At 39.4% G+C, this 18,472-nt stretch overlaps 1 protein-coding gene across 11 annotated transcripts in view; it reads right to left on the reverse strand.

Moving 5' to 3' along the window:
* MEF2A (myocyte enhancer factor 2A) overlaps nt 1–18,472 on the reverse strand; it is a 71,838-nt gene that overhangs the window by 22,314 nt on the left and 31,052 nt on the right. For 4 of the 11 annotated variants that reach the window (XM_042472034.1, XM_042472039.1, XM_042472042.1 and 1 more), the window contains exons 3-6: nt 15,348–15,551; nt 5,710–5,859; nt 2,229–2,448; nt 2,054–2,113 (exon numbers count right to left, since the gene is read on the reverse strand). In XM_042472034.1, coding sequence (XP_042327968.1) covers nt 2,054–2,113; nt 2,229–2,448; nt 5,710–5,859; nt 15,348–15,551 — 634 coding nt within the window. Of the gene's footprint in view, nt 1–2,053; nt 2,114–2,228; nt 2,449–5,709; nt 5,860–5,923; nt 6,056–15,347; nt 15,552–18,472 lie in introns of all 11 variants that reach the window. The other 7 variants (XM_042472037.1, XM_042472040.1, XM_042472043.1 and 4 more) reach the window with 3 other exon arrangements.

The raw sequence follows: 18,472 nt of genomic DNA on the forward strand, positions 1-18,472 counted from the left end.
CGAATCCCAGCTCTGCCGTATTAACCCCCTGGGTGACCTTGGGCAAGTCACAATCTCTCAGCCTCAGAGGATCACAGTGGAAAAACCCCTCTGAAGAAACTTGCCAAGAAGACCCCATGAGAGGTTTGTGTTAGGGTCACCATAAATCAGAAACGACTCTTAAGGCACACAACAACAATAACAACAAAAATATTACAGAACTGCTGCCAGAGTTTGTGCTAATTTCCATTTGAATAATACTGACTAACACTTGAGGGTCATAAGACTAGTAAGAAATATAGAAATAACTATTATGAGCAATAAGTATTATCATTATTATAAGTGCTCTACTTACAAGTGCTCTAATTCATAAATCCTGCATAATAAATATCTGATCTGAAACCTCATTTGTAGATCCAGACAGATGTAGAGCCATGTAATTATAGAGCTACTGTATATCAATATAATGGACCCACTGCATTAACGGCTTGATGGTCAATCAACACTTGGTCTCTCTCAATGATTTAATGAGTCTACTTTAGTGGGACAGACAGTGTGGCATAGTGGTTTGAGTGGCAGAGTAGGGTACTGGGAGATCAGGGTTCAAATCTCCACTCAGTCATGAAAACCTACTCAGTGACCTTGGGCAAGTTACACAATCTCAGCTTCAAAGGAAGGCAATGGCAAACCCCCACTGAAGAAATCATGCCAAGAAAACCCCATGATATGGTCACCTGAGGGTCGCTGTAACTCCAAAACAACTCGAAGGCACACAACATCAACTTCACTTCTATTATATTGTCTAACTTAAATTTTCAGCGAAGCCAAGCAGTTCAATATACCAGAGCAAATGTTAAAGCAAAAAAGGTTAAATTTCCCTTAATTTGTGTGTCAAATGCCACTTCAAGCTGACATGCCCTCAAAATCCACACCTTCAGGTCTTATGCTTACAATCAAAGCTTATTTTCCCTTTAACTGGGAGGAAGGAACAGTCTTTCATAGGAAAAATGCTATGCCCTCCCTTCCAGGCTAACTGATCCTTCACCACTAAATGATGTTGGGAGTGGGCAAGTAATACTGGCAGCAGGTGTTCCTGCTATCTTCCGGTAATTTGAGAACTGGAACACAGATGCCTCTGCACTGACTGAACCAAGTAGCACAACTCCTCAGCTTGTCAACAAGTGCAAGAGGGGGGGAAATCTGATGCTCAAACTAGCATGCATCCATGAGTTCTGTTTCCCCCCTTTTTGTTACTATTCTGTTCAAAACATTGTACAGAAGGTTATACATATTGCAAACTGATAAAAAAAACCCAAGAAGCTGTAATACCAGTATTATACAAAAAGCACAGAGTCAAGAAAATATAGCCATAAGATCTGCTACCCTTACATATGTTTATTTCTTTTATGAGTGTACTTAGGCATATTCATTCCAACACCTTCTAGATCAACCCTATTTTCCACATATTTATACAAGCTGGCCCTCCATATTTGCGGCTTTGAATTTTCGGATTTGATTATTTGTGGTTTTGGTTAATATGTTCTCTCTAGGAATCTCTAAGTCCTCCGGCGTAATTCTGCCAGAAGTTGTCCATAGAGTTGTGCTGGAGAACCTAGATGTTCCTACAGAAAACACTTCTCTAGGCATTTGTAGGCCCTCCAGTATGATTCTATGGTCACTTTCTGGCAGATGGTGACCACAGAATGGTACTGGATGACCGGGAGATTCCTAGAGGTATTCTCTTAGGTAAAAATAGCGGGGGGTTTTATTGGCAGTTTTTCCACATTCACGGGGGTCTTTCATCCCTAACCCTGTGAATGTGGAGGGACCACTGTACCTACGTCTGTTCAGGCACACCCAAAATGACATCTCCAAAAATGTAACCAACATAAGCAAATGCTAGAACTAAGGGACAGCAAGCAACCAAACATTGAACCACTTGGAAGAGTTACGTTTTAGAAGAAACCATCTGAAGCTGTCCTGTTTAGTTTAGTGTTCTTCATCAGACTCTAATCACAATGTTTGTTGCAATAAATATCTGACATTTCTTGAGACATAAAACTTTGCAACTTACCCACTGGACTGGAACCAGCTCCATTTGGCACTGAGAGATCTGTTGTGGCCAACATACCACCTAATAGGGAAGAGAGAGAAAAACATTTGTTTCACTCCATTTGATACACTACATAATGACATTATTCGAAGTGTCAAAGTCTGCTGAAATGTATTTACAGAAAAAAAATTCTCACTTGCACTGCCTGTGCTTGGTGGTCTCTGAGGACCGCCAGGCGATACATTTCGATGCAATGAGGCTTGAGGAGGGGTCAGCATGGTTGTGTCTGTCAAGGTAGAACTTGCTGCCAGTGCTGGAGATACAAGGGAGCTCCCAGGATTACTGTAGGTTAAAGAATTGGGGCTGGACACAGGAACAGTGACCGACATTGAGAAGTTCTGTGGAGGCAACCCAGGCTGAAAAGAGTGGGGGGAAATCATGTGAGCTAGGTTCGGAGATTACATTTTTAAATACATCTAATAAAAAGTTTCTGCATTATTTTAAAAAGCCTAAACATTCATCACAAACGGTTTAAATGCACAGTACTGATACTTGCTACATACAGCTACATTGGAACACCACACTGCATTCTCAAAACTGATTAGAAACCATTAAGAGCTATGCTCAGTTACTCCAGATTCATCACATGGAGATGTGTTTTATGAAATAACACAAAGAGAAAATGGATTATATGACTGGTATTTACCCATTAGACTCAGACAAGCTTTTAAAATATATATATGTATGTATATATAGGTTATTTCTACAATGTATGTCTTTATAATCAGAAATGTTACTTCAGGATACTAAAGCATGCAAATGAGAGAAAAATCATGTCCCTAGGAAAATCCTCTTACAAACACATTAAAAAAAATCATAGCAAATTAGATTTCACACATGTAGTTTAGTGTAGCCACCATGTTAAAAGGGGTTCTCGAAAAACTGTAAAATGTTAGTGTAAGTAGTATTACTACAATGGTATGTGTTTGTGAAACTGTTCTCTACAATCAGGAAGCCACATACTTGTCTGATATTCCCAAAACAAGCCCTTTACTCTCAAGGGATATTGGGGGGCTTTCTCTATAAAGTTTAACTGGTCAATATTTCATTATACTTTGACAGTATTGTTTTTTACACGACTATCTGAGCAGCATACCATTAACATTTTGGCTTACCAAGAACATAAGAATGCAAAAAAACCCTGTGTATTATATTACTTTAAGCATTTACATTTTAAAGCAGTAATATGTCCAAGTCTTTTTCAAAAAATTCTTAGTCCTACTATTATGAAAAAAGAAAGGGATAAATACAATTCAGTTGAGCATGACAAAATGTTAAGTAAATTCTCCTTGACAGAGACCTTATTTCTCTCTTTAAAAGAGCATTCACTTTAAAGATGTTTTCCACATCAACTTTGGACACATTTTCTTGGAAGCAAGCCTGGAAATTTATGTCCATGCAAAACACTCAATATCACAACTTTTAACAACTGCAGAACAGAGCCGGTTTAGTCCTACCCAAGAATACACATGGATACCTACAATAATTTATCTGTTCTTGGACTTATTTCTGGCAAAGTTGCTCAGAGCAGAATTATTTTTTGTGTTTCCTGTATACTAGTCCTAGACCAAACAAAATGGAAATGGATTAGGCCATAGTCAACCCTAGAGTCCTAAACCTGGTCCATTTTGAACAAATTGCTTGCAATTTCTCCCAAGAAAACTAGGCAACTTAATTTTGTCATGTTCCAAAGAATCCTGTTAAGAGATTTCAATCCCTTTCAAAAAATTCAACAGCAGAGAACAAATTCACCCCAGACTACAGACCATCAAATTCCACAGAAACTGTGTATTTTATTTCAAAGAAACCTTATTCCATGCCAAGAAACCCCATACTCTGGTAATATATTTATATTTTTGAACTGCCACTTATTGCAGAGGCTTTTTGTTTATTTACAGAGAAAGTGCAATACTGAACTGGGATGACACAAAACAAAGAAAATCAAGTTACTAATTTTTAAAAATACAGCTGGCCCACCATATTGGTGAGCTAGTCATCTGCAGACTGGAGCTCCCATGGATCACCCTGCTCCATATTAGCTAATGGCTGGGGCACACATGCCACCCGCTTAGTCAGTCAATCCAATGTATGCCCCCCGCCATTATATAGGCTTGAGACCCCACATTTTTCCCAGCCTGGGGGGAGAACCAACCCCCCTTGCACAGGAAAGGTCCACTGCATACAACCATTTTTCAAAAATCAGGTTCTGTATTTGATGTCTAGTAAATGACCAATATAACACTTAAAAAGCAGGGGATGGAAACCAGGAACTCACAGGCCAGTTAACTTCTTATGCCTGGCTCTGAGTCAAGGGGTGTAATACAGTGGGGCCTCACTATCTGTGAACTTGCCATCTGCAGAATTAAGCATTGGTGGATGGCAAACCCATGTTGTGCCCAATGGCAGCATGTGCACACAGCCGAGCCACCATTAGGGACAGCCCCTGTTGTCCTTAGTGGTAGTGTGTGCCGCTCACACACACCACCATTGGGGACAACAGGCTGTTGCTAATGGTGGTGTGGCTGAGTGCATGAGCCACCATTTGGGACAACGGGACTTAAGGTCCTGCAGATTTTGGTATCCGTGAGAGAAGGGGGGTCCGGAAAGGATCCCCGCAGATACCGAGGTCCTAATGTACATTAAACAAGGTTTTTTAAGTATATAGGACATGATTTCTCAAATAAAAAATCAATCTGTTATCAGAAACGGTAAGTTACACATCATCAACACTTCTGATCTTTTGAGAGAATAAACAAACATGTAGGGTGAGGTGGGGTGAAGTGATGCAAGTGATTATATTTAGTGGAGAGTAAAACTATTATCAGTTACTAGTCATGATGATTAAATACAACCTCCAGTGTCATAAGTTGTATCCCTCTGTATACCAGCTGTTGGGACCAGCACAATTTTATTCATGTCCCAATAGTGGGTTTCCCATGGGCACCTAGTCAATCACTCTGGGAACAGAATCCTGGACTAGATGGAAATTTGGTCAAATCTAAAATGGCTATGTTCTTAGAGGAAAATGAGGGCCAGAGAAACCTATACAGAGACCTGAATGGTTAACACAGAGTCTTGCATTATTTGAACTATGTACAGTGGTGCCTCGGGTTACGAAATTAATTCGTTCCGCGGCCGCTTTCGTAACCCGAAAAGCCTTCGTAAGCCGAAAACCCATAGGCGCTAATGGGGAAAAGCCGCGATTTCGTGTGAAATAGCGCCGAAAAGCACCAAAAATTTTTTCGTAACCCGAAAAAACATTCGTAACCCGGAACAGTTATTTCCTATGGGATTTTTTCGTATCCCGGAAATTTTGTAACGTGGGTATTTCGTATCCCGAGGTACCACTGTACTGAAATCATTTATATTTTAAGCGGTATAGAAATGTACTTGGTATTATATTTTCCAGATACTCATGAAGAGTAGAAACTTCTTTTCATGAAAGGTGAACTTGTTAGAAAGCTGACTGTATAAAAGGCTTCTCAGCTGCCTTACAAACTGTCTAACCTAAAGAGCCTGCATACTTGATTTCTCATAACCATCCAATACTGTAACTTTCGGTGTTAAGGTGGTATCGTAAAATGTTCTCATGCATGTAACAAAAGCACAAGCCATACCACAGTACTCACTGCGATTTTATGATTCCGCATCATATTATCAAACTCTTCATTAATTTTTTTATATTTTTCTTCTGTATGTGGCGTGAGCACATATGAGGTGTCAGGGTCCGGGCTGTCGCACCCTCTGTTTTCTTTCTTGTTCAGAGCCTAAATAATGAAGTTAATAAAAAGAATCAACAAATACAAAGTAGGAGATAAAAAAAGTACTTACAGGGCCTCGCTTGAAAATAAAATCACTATCTTCATTTAGTTTGCTGAATCTGTCCTCCGATAGTGGACTGTGCTCAAAGTAATCGTCAGCATCAGGGCTCTCACAACCATTAAGGCCTTTCTTTCTTAAAGTCTGAAATACAATTGGAAAATTCATACACAGACAATACTAAATTTGCCAACGTTGTTGTGTTTTAAATGCAAATCTGCATAAAGAGGACACTTTCACATCTAAAATTACTAAAAGAATGGTTTCCAAACATACTAGTGTGCCCTCCCTATCAGCAGGCAGACAATCTGCAAATGTCTATGTTTACAGATCACTACGCCCCATATTGTTCAATGACAGTGACATGAACGTGCACACAATGAAACATGCTTGTTTACATCACCACCGCTGAATAATATGGGGTGTGAACATCCACGGGGTGTGTGTGTCCTGGAACAGAACCCCTGCCGATACGGAAGACCCACTTTTCAGTACTCTTAACACTCACACTATTCCCCCCGCCCCTATTTCATAATCATCTAATGCCAAGCGCTGTAGGCTATATTTCAGAGCATGGAACTGGCAAAACAGATCTCTGTGTATTCTTTGCCTACAAAAACCCTATGAAATTCATGAGGTTGCCATAAATTGACAAGCAACTTGAAGACAGACAGACACAAACCTTGGGGCCTCTGGGAGCTTTCAAAGCTCCTTCATAGGAATACAGTAACAACATATGCTTTCCTGAAAGCTTTCCCACCATCATCAATCTTTGTTTGCAAAAAGAATGCAGCCACAGATTATTTTTCTGGATATTCAGACTTCCTTGGAATAAAGGTAAGAGAAAAATGGCTAGATCTGTCTGTGTTGGGACTTTATTCTTAGGAGATGCCAAGGGTGGCACAACACATTACAACAGGGACAGGTAGCTGTGGCAGACAGGGCTGCTACATTCAGGCATGTGGGACGACTTGGGGGCTGCAATTTTGCAAGACATTATTTTTTAAACAAATATTATTTGGATGTTATCTTTTCAGCAAGCAAGTACAGCAGTGTTTGGAGGGATCAACAAGATTTCTGTTGAAGAGAAGTGAGAGTTTAAAACAAGGATCTGTTGAAGGAGGTTGAGGCAAGAGGATTTAAAACAGGGATTCAAGCAAGAGGTGATGGAAGGAAGAATGGGAACATTTGGAATGACTGACAACATTGCTGCTGCAGCCTAAAGAAGGATGGACAGCAAGGAAGCTGAGCAGAAAGATGACAGGATGAAAAAAGAGGGGTAGGAAAACGTGGGAATGTCTTGGTTGTCTGAGATGCAAAGTTTGGAAAATATGGCTTCCAAGAAGTGCCTGTAAGGTGGCTATCAGGGTAAGTACAGGCACTTTTATTTTACACTTCAATGATGGGACAGCATGTTCTCAACCCAAATAACTTGTTTCTTACCATTCTATGAATTTGGCTACCTTACTTTACGAACCAAAAATGTGTTAGTCTGATAAGTAATGAAGAACCATCCAGAGTTTCCAGAAGGATCAGATCATTTCTACTCCAACCACCTCTGAAATTAACACTCATAGCATTTTGCTGTGAGACAGGCTTTCAGCCAAACTGTTCAGATCTTATAAATGCTGAAGGAGGAGCTGCACTCTAAATTTCCCAAGGAAATCTTCACAGATAAAAGATTCCTCTGTGGCTTGTGATCACTGCAAGTTCTCAGCAACAGCAGTTGTTGATAACTATTTCCTTCAGTATCTTGGAAGTTTTTGTACCAAAAAATGACACTAATATGCAAATGACAGCTGGAATTTAAACGTAACTTTGAGCTAGAAATTCACCTGCACTAAATGTATTTCCTGAGGAAAAGACTAACGAATGGAACGAGACAACAATGTGAGTCAACTATATTTCCATAACAATTATAAGGATTCGATGTCATGATACATTTAAGCGCAATAACGGAATCAAATTGGGTAAGGATCACAAGGTACCATTAAGTTGTAATTCCTTCTCAGGTTACTTGTCATGGCATTGTATGTCCCACATACAGTGCCTGGAACTCCCACTAAGCATACAGAGGGAAAAACAGGTGTAGTTTTTGCCAACACCTGTCACAGCACTTATCGCTGCTGTCTATCCAATCAGGTGGATACTTATATGGACTTAACCATACATGGCCCTGCTCTCCAAGGTTCCGAAAGCTGTTAACCCTCCCAAACCTTCAACAAGGCTAGCCTGCCAGTCTTCTACCTCAAGTATCAGCAGGGAAAATGCTAACATTACAGTCTGGATTACATTTAACCTTTATAAAATTATTGAATACTATAAATAGATTCAGGAAGCTTATGGCATTCATACCATAACACACACTTTTTGCCCAACACTGCTTGCCACATGCATGCCTTTAAAATAAGGAATTGGAAAGTATTTATCTTTAATATATAGAAGAAAAGAACTAGACCTATGCTACAGCAATGTGCTTGAATATTCAAGACACACTTCAACCTGTCTGTGTCTCCAAAGATATACTGGAATCCAAGGCAGGTTTGAACATTCAATTAAGAGCCTCACCAGAAAAATCTTCACAGAAAAAGAGCTGGAAATGAGTTCATCCCATCAGTCTGAAGTTTAACTTCTAAGCTAGGAACAGAAGGATATTTGACCTCTTTGTAATAGTTATTTTAAGAATGGAATTAACCCTGCCTTGACTCAGGAAGACAGAAAAGCTTTCATTATCTCCCACTAGATTCTGGAAACCTTCATTCTAAAGCAGGTTCTTGCCACGTTTGAGACGGCTTAAAGCTACAGTCTCCCATTTCTGATAAATAAGTCCAAGTCTGTGCGGATGTCAAGAAGTTTGGCTTCCTAATCTCACAAATAGAAACGTCCCTTTGCGGCCCTTCCTCTGATAAGAGTACCACTTATTTTATCACTATCAAGTACTGTAAGAGTAAAACTTTTACTCTTGCATGTCATGGGAAGCACAAGTGGAATGCTGTAATCTTTAAACAAGGCTGGACAGAATCTGTGGGAGACATGCCACACTACGCAATTTTTTTCCACAGGCAACAATGTTAGATAACTCCTGCTGGGGGGAAAAAAGAAGAGAAGGTTCATACATCCAAAAATTAAATCTATTATTTACAAATGGTATTCTAGACAAAAGGCAAGGTCAGCCTGCTATGTGTTGTTGCTGCTGCAACCTGTCATCAAGTCGGCTTCAATGTATGGTGACCCTATGAAGGAGACGACTGCATGTGCCTGAGTCGTGAGTTGCCTGCCCAAGTTTTGCAAGCTCAGGGCTGTGGCTTATTATGTTGAGTCAATTCATCTGTAATGTGGTCTTCCTTTTTTCCAACTGTCTTCCACTTCACAATGTGTTTTAAAAACTAAGTTCCAAAGTAGTCATATCGTGTCATGGTGTGTCCAAAGCATGATAGCCTCAATTTCATCCTTTTGGCTTCAAGTGATGATTCAGGTCTGATTTGCTCTCAGATCCATTTCTTTTCGGTGCCCCATGGTATCCACCAAAGGCACTACTTTCCATGGTGGTGGGATCACATGCTTCTGTGGGGCAAGAGACTATACTGATGACAGCATACTGTCTCCCATGTCAGACAAGCTTTTGCTGAGGAGCAATACTCAAACAGCAGCAGTGGTGTAGAGTGATGCTGGCAGAGGATCTCTTGGAGAAAGCAACAGTGGAACCCCAGCTAATGCTTGCTAGTACTTTGCTGAGAGAAGCACAGTAAATCTCCTTTGTAAGATCTTTTATAATGAAATTTGAATGAAATAATCCAAAATTGAAACAAGAGGTAGTGCCAGAAAATGAGATCCCCCCAAGTCAGATGGTACTTAATTAGTTACTGGGGTAGAGCAGAGGACAACGATGAGTAGCATTGGGGCTAATGATGCAACTGGACTCAACAAAACGACGTTCAGCCATTGATGTGCTCAGAAGCAAAAAGGAAGTCCAAAGCTGCACGACACATATTACAGGAACATGGAAAATGAAAAGCATGAATCAAGGGAAGCTAAGACATAGTAAAATAAGAAATGGAACGTATAAACATTACAATAATTGGAGTGAAAGAACTAAAGAGCACGGGAATGAGGTATTTTGAGTGAGATAAATTATATAATGTTTTACTCAGGAACTGAATCTAAAAAGAAAGCGGATGGCATTAACAGGGAGATGTAGTTTAGTGCTCTTATTTAGTGCATTCCAGAAAACTGAAGGAACTTGCTATCATACTCCGTCAACCATTTGCCATCATTTTAAAGAAATTTTGGAGAACAGCTGAGATGTCAGATGCAATCTGAAAGCAGTAAAATCCCTTTCTTTCAGTGTGCCTCTGAAGCTCAATGTGGCATTCATGTTATCCCTCCTTCACACAATATCTAAGTGCCTTTGAGGTCCACCTCAAACTCAGGGAGAATGTGAACTAAGCCCTCATATCTGGAGCATGTTTCCATGCTGTTCTGCCTTCCACTATATTTTCTACTTCTAAGTGCTTGCAAACTCATGGTTGTGCGAGATTAAAGCCAGCTAAAAACTACATGCAGGTCGCTCACAGCAACCTACTAGAAGAGCTGGCTGTAACTGCAATGAATGAATGACTGCATGGAAAAAATATGAATTAATGAATCAGTAAGCTTAAGAGGTTAAAAAAAGAGAGAGAAAGGAGGGAGAGAGGTGCACATACACAGATACCCCTTATTAGTCAGCCAAAAAATTATGTAAACTGTTGTCGTATTTCCCAGTGTGTCAATCTTATATAAGCTCATCACTATGTGAAGATTTTATTCTTTCAGCTTTTACTATGTGTTAATTTAATGGGAGAGCTAAAAGGAAAGAAAACGCATAATAAACAGTTATTTTAACATCAGGAATAACACAGCAGTTCAAGGCTGAATTCTGTCAAGGCCCCAAATGGTGGTCAAATATAACTCTTCCAAAAACAACACTGTAGGGTCTGAGCATTCACACTACAGGTTGAGTATCCCTTATTCAAAATGCTTGGGACCAGAAATGCTCTGTATTTTGGGATGCTTGTCTTTGCATATAGACAGTGAGACTTAATGAGGCTGAAGAGATATCAAGGAACTGTGAAATGGCAGGTGTAGATTCCTGCCATTTCTCTTTCCAGCTTCACAAATACAGTACAAATGTGTGTTTATGTTACTGTTTTCAAACATAAAAATATCATTATATACAACATATCAATGGGTATATGAACTCCTTTTTAAAAATCTCTATTTCTTAAATCCCTTTCACATTGAAGCCAACTATCATGCCCAACCTCTCCTCATGTCAAGTCACCACAATGCCCAGTTTTGCCCTCGTAAAGTATCTACCAAATGTGCAGAACTGTCCTTCCCAAATCTCTTCCAAAACTGGAATAACCTGGCATGGAAAAGGTAAGTATGGTTGGTTCAAAAGTAGTTTACAACATAGCCTAGAGATTCGCTCTTTATAAATATCACATAAACACACACACAGTGGGTGTGGAACAGGCCCCTAAGTACAAATGAGGCAGCTCTTTGAATCTGGGCCACCAAAACAAAACAAAAACCCAAAGTAGCTTTCACAGTCAGGATTACAATGCTTCCACTTCTGCAGAACCAGTTTCAAAGGACATGGGGAAATACTCTGTACTTTCCATTTTTCTGGAGGCAAATACATTAAAATAGGATTTGCTGCAACAAGTAACTTAAGAAGCAAACAGTAGATCTTCATTGTGATGAAGCTATTATATTATTTAAAAACAATCTTGCTTCTGAAAGTTTGCCATTTGTCAAAACATGGGCAATACCAAGTGACAATACATGGCTATGAAGTATTTCTCATTGTTGCGTGCTTTCATATCACTTCTGGCATACAGTGAGCCTAAGGCAAACCTATCATGGGATTTTCTTGACATGATTTGTCCAGGGAGAGATTGCCTTTGCCTTCCTCTGAGGTTGAGAGAATGTGACTTGCCCAACATTATCCAGTGGGTTTCCATGGGTGAGCAGAAAACTGAAACCTGGTCTCCAGAGTTGCAGTCCCAACGCTCAAACCATTACATCAAGTTGGCTCTCGACGTATTTCTAGATGTATCCATTCTTTCAATACCAACACCAAAGTGTATCATTAAAATCCTCCACTCCCTATAACACACACACTATTGCATAATGAAAACAGTCCATTGCCTTCCTGCCAAGTTATGTTTTGAAAACAAATCATGCCTGTTTCAATACATGAGAAGTTACTCAACGGCTATTACAGATGCACACAACTTATGGGATCCATAAAGATTCCTGCCCAGTTCCTCGGCTGTTGAAGACAACAGAAGCTAATACTAACTGTGTGTTTTGAATCAACCCTATCACATCCTATTGCAGCTGCAGAAGCTGAAGTGAATAAATTCATCAGTGGACAATCCATCGAGAGGAAGATACAGCTATCTGGCTGACCATCATCCATGGTTGGGCCTTGAAGAGACTAGATGATTCAACAAGATCCTCAGTTGACAAAGCCTCAGATAAAGAAGCTTCTGTTTCAATGACTTTTTATGTATGCAAAGCCGTTTTTGTCTTACCCTCTATCTAGGAACCATTCCATTCCTTAAGTTGAGATGCAGACAGTAAGAACATAGTCCCCCTTGGGAGAACCTAAAAGAAGCACCATCCCACTCTACTCTCTGGGTGCTCCTTTGAGAGGAAGCAGTCCCAGTTCTGGGAAAAGGGCGGGATACAAATAAATATGATGGGTGATAATGATGATGAACCAAAGAGCTGTCGTCACTATTTTCCTGTCCAGACATTCAAAAAGGACAGAAGCAGGACAGCAGCAGCAAGAATATAGAGAGTGAGAGGGGTGTCACAGAGAAGGGGATTATTCTTTTTTCTTTTTGATAGGAGCCAATGTACAGTATTTATACTGACTCACGGATATGTCAACCCAGGTTTTGGGGGATGGTTTTCTGACTAACATTTCTAAACTTATACATGAGTATACAGTGGGCCCTTGTTATCCACTGGGATTTGGTTCCAGGATCCCCCATGGATAACAAACTCCATGGATGCTCAAGTCTCATTAAATACAACGGCATAGCAAAATGGTGTCCCTTATATAAAATAGTAAAATCAAGGTTTGTTATTAGGAATGTATACTTTTTAAAAAATATTTTTAAGCCATGGATGCTTGTTTCTGTGGATAAAAAATTAATGGATAAGGAGGGTTAACTGTACAGTGGTACCCCGGGTTACGAATTTAATTCGTTCCGCCGCCGCGTTCGTAACCCGAAAAGCTTTCGCAAGCCGAAAACCCATAGGCGCTAATGGGGAAAAGCCGCGATTTGGTGCGAAAAAGCGCCGAAAAGCACCAAAATTTTTTTCGTAACCCGAAATAACCTTCGTAACCCGGAACAGTTTTTTTCAATTGATTTTTTTCGTAACCCGGAAATTTCGTAAGGCGGCGCATTCGTATCCCGGGGTACCACTGTATATAGTATCTCTATTCTTTCCATGCTACCTCTGGTACTACATCTTCTGTTAAAGTAGCAATGCCCAGGAACTTATCGACTTCATTACCTGAAGTATATCTATATATCTGTAGCCAAGACAGACCATAAACAAGAGAAATAAATAGAACAGAACCCCAAGTCTTGTCAATATTAAAGGCAAGCTGCTTAGTAGTGTCTTCGCTTATGAAGCTTGAGAACCAGTAAAGCTGAGTGTCTATTTCAACATTTCACATTGTACCTCCGATTTTTGTAAAGACCTGGAAATGTTCTCCCTCCCATGTGTGTAACTAGCAAAGATCCAATTTAGAGTAGCACAGGACAAACAAGAAAGGTAGGTCACGTTTCAGACAACTGCCTGAACTGTGTCACTTTAAATTAATGAGGGAGTTGCACTGAATCAAAGGACAAAACTTGAAGGGAATGACATGTAATTTCAGAGCTCCCACATTCTATTACTACTCTCCAAGAATAAAACTAAACTGTAAACATAGCTTTGCAACATTCTTCTTAAATGCATCGTACAACTCAGCATCAAGTATAAACGCACAAAGATAAAAAATACATTATAATTGAGAATGATACTTGAGTTTGATAAAATTAACAAACTCAACACTTGAGAAAACAGACCTGGCCACAGCCACTGACATTAATGTCCTGATTCAGGGACAAGTCAGGGATAAGCGAAGCAGATGCTTCCAGCAATACCTGCTGGAGAAACTATTGAGAACACTGCTACTAGTAAAGCCTGTTCCTGTCATCCTTTTCCTCTGGATGCTGAAACCATTTGACCTCTAGGATGTAAAGTAGTAGGACTCCCAAAACAGTGTTTTTCTATGCCTTGTTCAATGCTGCCAGCATCCCAAATACCCTTGGCATGACCCACTGCACTCTATGAAGTCCTTCTTGTCACATTTGTGAGGCTCACCTCTTTGCCAGATCCAAGTGTGCTCCCAATGCTGGCACAGAGCCACAAGCTGTGAAATATAGCTATACAATTACCTAATATAAGGTTTGCTGAAGGTCAATATACCGTGTTGCAATTTATTTTCATTTCCATCCACTCTCTCTAATTTGCTGGAACAGGTATGTATGTCACGATAATTGTCTCCTCCTTCCTATGCCCTATCCCAACCCCAATTTCCCCCCTAAAAAGGGATCCTGACTATTTAGAAAATAGAGCAAACTGACCGGTAAACTTACTCTGGTGCATGTAAAGATATTCCAAATATAAGTAAAGAAAGCACTTCTGTCAGAACCTTGCTTCTTTTTTTTTAACTCTTTCCCTTTTCAAATGGTTATAAAACGCTATATTCATATCAGAAGAACAACTCTGATTTTATAAAGAACACATGTAATTATGAACATGTTTAACTTTCCACATTTATTTACAATAAACCTATTCCACTTTTATTCTAGCCAGGTTGGGGAGGCAAATACATATGGAAGCAATGTTTAAATGGTTGTGTCCATTTCAATACAAAAAGCATGTCGCTACAATAAGGGAACTACCCAGATGTCCTCTCCTGTTACATCAGAATTAAACACACAAAATTTGTCTGTCTTCCCATTATGTCCAGTCTTCAATTTATGTGCTGTCTTTAAGTAGAAGTTAAAATATCAGAGCAAATGGGCATCATTATTCCTACACACAGGTGAAAACACTACCAACAAAACCTCTCTCTTTTCCTAAAATACACACATCTATAAGCTACAGAAAACATAACTTTTCAGAAAAAAAGTATTTTAAGGGCTAACTTTGTGACTTAGGTAGAGGTTGTTTCAGAGGCAGCCACCTGATATCTATCCTGAGCACTTCAGATAATTTTACATATAAGATCAGTGATAATTACTTTCATTAATGTACAGTGGCATAACTGAGTTAACAGAACTAAGGGAGGTAAGATTAATTCATTATTACAATTTGTTACCTCAACGATATCTGAGTTGGTTCTGCTCTCATGCGGTTCATTGTACTCTGTGTATTTGAGTAGAACTTTGTCCATATCCGTGCTTGCATACTGAAAGAGTTTGTTAGAACTGTTAAAAATGATGAGTGCTATTTCACAGTCACAAAGCACACTCAGTTCATAGGCTTTCTTCATTAATCCAAACTTCCTTTTTGTGAAGGTCACCTATACAAGAGAAAGGAAAGGGTTAAAGGCTTTTTAGAAAATCCAGAGAATATTCTCAGACAGCAATCGATCATCATTCAGTGTGTACTTGTTCCAACTTGACAAGCTTTAAACATAATAGAGGAGACAGGTTTAAGTTGTGCATGTTTTCAGAAATAGGATTTTGCAATTATTATTTGGGGGGGGGCACATATATTGCTATGATTTTGGATGGGAGACTACCAATGAATACCAGGTCCTGTAGGTTATATTTCAGAGGATGGAACTGGCAGAATCACCTCTGACTATCCCTTGCCTAAGAAAATTCATGGGGTGGTCATAGGTCGACAGGCAACTTGAACGAACGTTCATAAGACACACAAGGATTTAATATGTACGCTGGGATTTTTAACCTTCCTCCTTCAAAAACAGCACAGGTTGACATGGTATCAAAAGTTGCATTTGAAAATGTGGCTTGTTTCAAAGCTGCCTTCCATGTGGCAGAACTGTGCTCACCTTCCTGGAAGGATTCCAAAATATTCAAGAAGAGAAATAGGCAAAGTATTATTTTCATCATGATATCACTTACTTGGGAAACTTCTACTATTCTGCACCCACATAAAGAAACCCAATAAAACACAGAGCTGTTATTTTTCAATCAATACAACAGAATTTACAAGTGTACCATCTGTCCTCCAAAACCATACTGGCTGTAACACAGGTATGTCCTGGCTACAGCTTCTTGAGTCATTCATGTATACACTTGGAAGGAAGACTCAGCAGGGAAACAAAACATACAGTTTGTGAAACACTGATGTCAAGGCAATATATTTTTTATCAAAAAGGCATCTCATCAGGTGATGAAAAGTTTTTAACCAGCTAGGCAGTATTATTTCTCCTAGTTGTGAAGAACTACACAAAGGGTTACCCATGGGGAAGGTGTTGGCACCTTCCGGTGCTAACTACTTCCAAGAACATTCATGCTGTGCTCTAGGTGGGTTACCAATAAGAAGGCCAAAGACACAATCCAGGATATGAGGATCCCTTTGCTTTCACCACCTACTCTTTGTCATCACTATGAATCCCACCTTTATGCCTTTAACTAGCCACAATCTGATGCTATGAGAAAGCCAGGCAGATAGATCCAAAGCTCTCATCATTAAAGCTCACTATGAATACTCTAGTTAACCAAATCTGGACATACAGTACAACAAGGTCAGCATGGCTCAGGATGGAGAAATAGTATTTGAAGCAGGAAATAAACTGATAAGAGTTGTGTTCGAAGGCTGAAGCCCAATAGATTTTAACCTCCTTTCAGTTAATCTCACTGGCTGTGCAAATCTGTAGACTGCAAAACAAAACAATTTATATAAGAGGAAATAGTTTTCTTCTTGCCTATAATCTCATACAGCAGATCTGGTATTTGGCTATGCAAACAACAACATAGCTTTGATACTACCCTTTGCCTTAAAAACACACATCATTGAAGGAAGTGAGAAAATAATTTAAATCAGTGTTAGCCATCATTGAAGTCTTGTTGTGGCTGTTGTTGTTATTGTGTGTCTTCAAGTAGTTTCCAACTTATGGCAACCCTAAGGCAGACCACAGCATGGGGTTTTCTTGGCAAGATTTGTTGGGCAGGATGCCTCTGCCTGCTCCTGAGGCTGAATTGACTTGCTCAAAGTCACTGAGTAGGTTTCCATGGCTGAGTGGGATCAATCCTGGTCTGCAGAGTCATAGTCTCAAATTCAAACTACTACATCACACTGTCTCTCATCATTAAAGACTATTACACTTTAAAAGTAGATATGTACAACTGAAGACACCAACCAGACTGCTCAAGCAGGACCGCATAATTTCTATCCCCAAGCAACAGAAATGTTAAGTTGTCCCTTATCTGAAGCTACCCATGAGCTCATTCTTATTTCCTTCTGGGACAGTGGCCAAACATGTGTAAGAAGTGGGATCAAAAATCAATTAAAGTTCACATATATATACAATACATAAACCTGCAACACATCCAGAGAGGAAACTCTTACAGCCCTGTTAGGAACACATTCCTAGATGAGAGTCTTCTATGGCAAGACACAGGAAGGATGTTGAAACCTGCAGATGCCAAACCAGCAGATCCCTGCCAATGACAGAATTGAAGTATATCTAATATACAAATTACTATTCAGGAATTTATCCATACAGTTTGGGAAGGCAGCAGAACGGATGAAAATGAATGAGGTAAGTAACAGATCCAAAGATGGATTTAAATAGATAGATACTTACAATATTCTATTTTCCTCTGGAAACAATAAATCTGCCTATATATATTCTAAGCCAATTATAATATTCTGTCAGCAGCCAAAATACCTTTTAACATAATTTTTTATTTTAAAAAAATCAAACTATGAACCTCATGGTGAAAATGCTAACAGTTCTGAGCATTACAGACTCTACAAGTTATATAAGTGTCCATCAGAAAAGTTACAATTTAGTTACTGTTCTCAATTCAACAATTATGTGATTCAGATAATGAGCTTTACAATGAGGTCAACACAACAGTAGTACTACTCTGAGATCAGATAGAATTGGTTTTTCCATTAGACTACTTGCACTAGAGCTCCATATAATGAAGTCGTATCTGAAGATCAAAATGGTTGCTGTTATACATATTTGCTGTAGAGTATCATGAAGAACAAGTGGAAAGGGTCAGTATTTTTACACCAGAAAACAAGATATATTATTTTTAAACCCGACACCTGCTCTCAGTAGCAGCAAAAAGAAATAGAATCAAATCAAAGAGACTCTCTAAATAATATTCTGTTTAATGCCAAAGTAGAAGATATTGAGACCTGTTAATGTTACTATCCAGCCCCTCACCATTGCAGCCTTCGGTGCTTCATACTTTAAAAAAAAGCAGGCATACATCACTAACACAGTGAGTTAAATTC

This window comes from Sceloporus undulatus, chromosome 6, assembly GCF_019175285.1.
Source record: "Sceloporus undulatus isolate JIND9_A2432 ecotype Alabama chromosome 6, SceUnd_v1.1, whole genome shotgun sequence".
Lineage (NCBI taxonomy): Eukaryota > Metazoa > Chordata > Lepidosauria > Squamata > Phrynosomatidae > Sceloporus > Sceloporus undulatus.